Below are 6071 nucleotides of genomic sequence, written 5' to 3'. Positions count from 1 at the left end.
TGATATAACTTATTTGTTATATTTTATACTTACAAAAAAATAATAAATTATATAAATTAAAACAATACAAAAGAAAAGAGATTTTTTAAATATTAATTAACTTATCTACAGTATTAATAACAAATAGCTGTATAATTGAAAAATTAATGAGTAATTATATACTTTTTTTAATTAAAACATACAAATGTGAATAAACAAAAATTAAATTAATGGATTTTTTTTTGTAATTATATTTCACAATATAATATAACCTGAAATTGAAGATACAGAATTTAATTGATAAATTCTTAAATATCTTTAATAAAATAAATTATTGATTATTTCTCGAACATTATAATTCAATATTTGATCAACTATATTTAGTTTGTGTAATTATGATATGGTTCTGTACAAACCAGTTTGTTCTTTGAATGTCAGAACTTTAATTCTTTTATTGCTTGAGGAAGATCTGGAAGTTTCATATCTTTTAATTGTTGTGGTATATTCATATTTTTCATAGCTGAAACAGCCCTAGATGGTGCACCAGCAATTCCAGCCTAATTGTTTTTAAATAACTCTTTTAAAAATAATCATATTGATGAAAAATTATTTTAACAAAGATATTAACAAATTCTTGACAATTATAAAATTGTGAAGAATTTGTTTATAATCTACTAAATGTTTTATATATTTCCACCATAAAAATTGTTATGTAATATACTATAGCTAAATACAGAAATTTTTATATTAAATTGAGTTCACTTAAATAAATCTTATAAATGAATTAATACTTGTCAGAAAAAAAAATAAATTAATTTGTATTACTTCTTGCTTTTCCAATTTGTTTTGTTCTTCAATACGTGAAAGAATCTCAGTCATGTTAGTTTCCAGTACCATGCCACCCATCACTAATTCATTTAATATATAATGAATCTAAAGTTTTAATAAAAATAACAAAAAATTACAACATTTTATAATGAATTTTATAATTATGAACAATAACTGTTGCATCAAAATTATAGGTATGTAGTATGTAAGGTATTTAAAATTATACTATTAAAATAAAATATAGCTTTGCAGATAAAAATTAATTTTAATTAACAATTAAAAAAAAAATAAATAACTACCTTGTCAACATGAAAAATGAGGTCAAGTTCACAAACATTTTCAAAACATTTATCGAGGGTTTCAACAAACACTTGAATTAAATCTAAAATACCAAGTTCGGATTCTGATGAATCAACACAAAACACAAAATATAAAGTTGCATAATGGCGATAAATCAATTTGTAATCTGATCCTCCAATGAGGCTAAAAAGTATAACAATTATAACTTTATTTGTATCATAGAAAAATAATAAAAGAAAGTAAATAAGATTTATTCAAATGGTTGGTGTCCCACAGAAAAAAATCAGGAGATCTGAGGACAATTTATTTCCTCTCCTCTTAAGGAGATGACATAGCCAGCGGAATAAACAACAATGTTATTGATTAAGAACTTTGTGGCAATCTTTTGGTACCTAACCTCATCTAAGACTTCCTCGTCAAATTATTTGCTTAAATTTTGTGAATCAAGGTTAAAGAAGTACTTTAACCTAGCCACATAGCAGTTATATGTTACATTCACTGTTTTTCGTTTTGGGGTTATTGATTCTTGTTTTTTTTTTTTTTTAAGAGTGGCTTTTAAATGGTCTCTAGTAATTTTTTCTGTGTGGAAAGTTAAAGAATGAGGTCTACAAACACCACCATGAAACTTAGAAGAATTTAAAACCGAAATTATTGAAAAAATCACAGCAATTTCATGAGAAATAGTAGCACAAGCTATGTGAAGTTTTCATTTGTGCCTTAATACATGTGTCTTCAATGTAGGTTGTTATATGTCAGATGTGGTTTATCAAACATAAATTGCATATCTTTTTAAATATATTAAAAATATTGAATTCAAGTAAGTTTTCATGTTTATTTTAACATTACTTTTGTGTCCTAACCTGTATTATACAAATGATTAATTTATTGATGAGTACTAAATTTCTTTTAAAATACTTATTTTAAAATTTATTTTTTGATTTTACTTAGTATTATTTATTACTCAATATTTAGGTAATTAAATAATTTTTAGGTCAATTCCTTATTTTTTGTGAGTGTAATAACTTAATTTTTTTAAGTAGAAATATATATATTTAAATAGTCTGTATAGTAAAAAATGATTCAAATAAGGAAATGACTGGTCGATAACAACTTTTGAACCATTAGATAGAAAATTATTGACATTTTAAATTATAGACTGCTGGAGAGATGCATGTTAATTTATTTTTATCAACATACATTTTTCTGCTGCACTGCATTTTTGACTCAGGAATAAAAATATACTTAACTCTTGAACTACTGGTTCAAAATTTGTTAAAGACCAGTCATTTTCTAATTTTTGAAATTAGTTAAATATGTATATTGCCATAAAAAAAAAAAAATTGGTACCCATATAGAGGATAAGAGATGAACATTAATAACAACTTAAAAATTGAGAAATAAATAATACAAAAAAAATTCTCAAAATTATTATTATTTTAGGAGAAATTTAGTGGTTAACAATAAATCAATCAACCTGTACATATTATATTACTAATATTATATGCTAATTACCTATTGTGGCATACATTTTTATTTGAGTTTACAAACAATTAAAATATATATAAAAGATACAATTTATGAGTTCACACTGCTTAGCTGTCGGGAAAATTTTTAATGAAGTTAAATAATCATTTGCTAAAATTCACTAGTATTTAGAAGAGACAAAAAGTAGGTAAACAATCAATAAATTATTAAAAAAAAAAAGTTTCTATCTGTAAAGTAATAATGAACTAAAAATTTATTTGGATATAAATACTCCATACGTCTATTTAATAAAAGATTTGCACACAATGGCCCTATAGGTCTGAATGCATGAGCAGTTCTTATCCACCTCTATAACTAATAAAAATGTTCAACTAAATTAATTATTTCCAAACAAAAGATTTAAATTAATTTAATTTGTTAAATAAATTATGAAAATACTGTTATCAATTTAATTGATTAATTTGTAAATACAAAATTTAGTATTTAAATGTATAAATAATTAGAAAAACTATATTATTATTTTCTAATTTTATTATTCACTACCAAAATTTTTAAATTATATATTTTTTATTTCTAGGGTGGCTAGTTGGGAATCTATATATTTTAACTTTTTTAAGCCATTAAAAAACAATTTTGTTTTAATGTTCACTTATTATTATCATCACTTAAATTTATTTTTGTTTGGTTGGAAGGTGCAGTAAATTATATTGATCGGGGAACAAGTTTTGATATAAGCCAGTGAGTATAACATACAATTTTTAGTTTAGGACTTATCATATTTGGATTTTTTTAACCAAATATTATCATATATATTTTCGATAAATCTGAACGAGAAAGTAAACTTATAATAATTAATTTTACTTTAGATTAATAGAAGTAAACTTATAATTATATTACCTTCCACCTTCAAGGAAATTACACACATTATCATCACGCTTCGATACTAATTGAAAAGTTTCCTTAATAATTTGTTGTTGCATATCTTCATTCTAAAAAATTGATATTTTAATGAGTTGGACCAAAAACGTCAAGTCAAATTTTAACTTACAAAAAATTGATAAAACTTAGAAAGCCTAGGTTTTCCATAATTATTGAAAACCAATATTGCTTTAATCATCCCAAGTTTTAAAATGATCAATTATAATTTAATTTTTCAATTTGTATTTCAGTCATTAAGCCTAAGAGTTTTTAACTACTATAGTTTTTTGTATTACAAGAACTAAAAAATTTTAATAATCAAAAATAGTTAAATTAGATAACAATTTTCAAGTAAATGTAGATAATAATAAAAGGTGTCTGTAAAGTTAGCAATTGTAATCAGTTAGTAGCACTTAGTATACTTGTCTATGGCACTAGTTACTGTCTGAACATTGTACACATCCATCGTTAGAGGGCGCCCCTATTCTACATAAAATATTATGTTAAATGCATAGAATTTTTAGAATTACCGAGACAATAGTTATTTTTGTTAGAAATTTAGGGAAAAATATGACAGAGGACTGGGAATCTAACCCAGATCTCACGGTAGCCGGGCAAGAGCTTTCTCTCTAAGGTACCCGACGGTCATGCTTAATACCCAATTCCCGAGTCTGTTAAATGATTGATGACATTATAATAATTATCTAAAAAATATTAATATAATATAATAATACAGAAAAGACGTTTGGTGGTGGGTGGCAATTTGGCAGTTTGCCCCAGTCTAATTTTTAATCAAAATTGGTGTCAGTTTATTCGCTCCTTTGCTAACCAGGCTATACTATGAGCAAGTTCATTCGTCGTTAAAAGCCAATGTATAATAATCAAAACAATTTAGTAGAAATAAATTTTTATTCAATAAAAAAAAAAACACTTAATTATATTAATTAGTCATACTTAATTATTTAAAATACAAAAAACTCATTTTAATAAGCTCTCTCTTGACATCTTAATCAGATACAACACAGATTCCTACTTTACAAAACAGAGTTTCTCAAACAGCCCGAGCTTTAAAATAAAATAAAATGTTGTCTAATAGTTTTGTCTGTAATTTTTAAACCTGAGTGAGTAGTTTTTGTTCCAAACAATATTTGTCCTAGAAAATTGTTAGAACAAAAGTTCAACTGATTAAATAATACTGGAAACTACGGCGGTAGGCCATAAGGTGTGCGTATAGTTATAGACAATAAACTAGATTGCTAACTCGCGATAACGAGCAGCTATTTGACTAAAGCTAAGTAGATGCCATATTTTTTGAGACTAAAGATTTTTATTCCTATAAATAACTTTAAAGAAACCACACATATACAATAAAACTTTTATTATATATCTGTGCATGGAACACAGTTTTATGAAAGAAAACCCAGAACAGTGGGGTCGCGGCACAGTTGGGTATATTTTTTGGGTATACGTATGTTTCAAGTTTTAAACGCTCCCTATATAAAGGGAAATTGTTCAATTTAAATTAGAAGTATGTTAAATGATAGAGGTATATATTTTGAAAAAAAAATTTGTGTTGATACATACTTTTTTCTAAAAGTCATAGTAATTTAAAGTTGAAAATATATAAATATAGTTTAAAAAAACTAAAAAAACACGCTTTTAAAGCACATCGAACTAAAAAGTTAAAAATAATTTTAAGCTTATTTTATAAATTATTTTTAACTTTTTAATTCGATGTGCATTAAAATCGTGTTTTTTAATCTATATTTATTTTAGCTTCGATGCGAAGCTGAGAAGGTATTAATTTTACTATGATGTGTTTTTTTTGTGTCTGTATACGCTCAATCTCAGCTCTCACTGAACCGATTTTGATGAATAATATGTCAAAAGATCACAAATCGTTTCTAGTTGAAGAGATTACCCTCGACATTTCGATATTTTTTCAATTTTTTTTTACTTAAAATTGACATAACTTTTTTAAAAATGACCGAATCAATATAATTTTTTTTATAGATACCTTAGATATTTACCTATCATTTTATATATATTTTTTAACATTTGACCCTTGACAAGCCCACAGGAAGGGGTTTCAAAATGGTAACTTTTTTACAAAAAATTAACTTTTTTAACTTAACTTTTGAAAATGTGCCGGAAAGACTGACACTTTTATATATACCTTAAATTAAAGCTAATGTAATATACTTTAACTAGGCTCCGCCCCAGACCCGGGGCCATTCGAGCCTTACGCGCCTTCGGCGCGTAAGCCTCTTCGGGCCGTCATCATAAGTAGGCCACTGATTCCGGTAGAAGTACCCGGCTACGCCGGGCACGATAAGTGTTTTTCAGAAAAAATATTACTTCAGAATCAGTGAAAACTATAGAAAACTATATCTAAAAATGTTATTATTAAAATCAAGAAAATTTAAAAAGAGAATATAGTAAAATGTATTGGGTATAAGGTTGAAGCCTCTTAATGAGGTATTTAGGTCTATTCAAAAATTATTTTAGGAGGAAATTTAATATTTTTTACTTTGTTAAACATGTTATAGAAATTTTTTTGC

At 25.4% G+C, this 6071-nt stretch overlaps 1 protein-coding gene across 1 annotated transcript; it reads right to left on the bottom strand.

Annotated features, from left to right (window-relative positions):
- LOC126901141 (AP-3 complex subunit sigma-1) lies at nucleotides 1–3902 on the bottom strand. The gene is made up of 5 exons (XM_050677403.1): nucleotides 3641–3902; nucleotides 3490–3581; nucleotides 1107–1290; nucleotides 805–912; nucleotides 1–536 (listed from the first exon to the last, which is right to left on the bottom strand). Exons 1-5 carry the CDS (start codon nucleotides 3707–3709, stop codon nucleotides 414–416), a joined length of 576 nt encoding a protein of 191 aa, XP_050533360.1. The 5' UTR covers nucleotides 3710–3902; the 3' UTR covers nucleotides 1–413.
- Between the last annotated feature and the right edge of the window lie 2169 nt (nucleotides 3903–6071).

This window comes from Daktulosphaira vitifoliae, unplaced genomic scaffold (genome assembly GCF_025091365.1).
Source record: "Daktulosphaira vitifoliae isolate Bord-2020 unplaced genomic scaffold, ASM2509136v1 Scaffold_3, whole genome shotgun sequence".
NCBI lineage: Eukaryota > Metazoa > Arthropoda > Insecta > Hemiptera > Phylloxeridae > Daktulosphaira > Daktulosphaira vitifoliae.
Note: the sequence above shows the minus strand (reverse complement) of the source record. Positions and strands in the feature narration are given on the sequence as shown.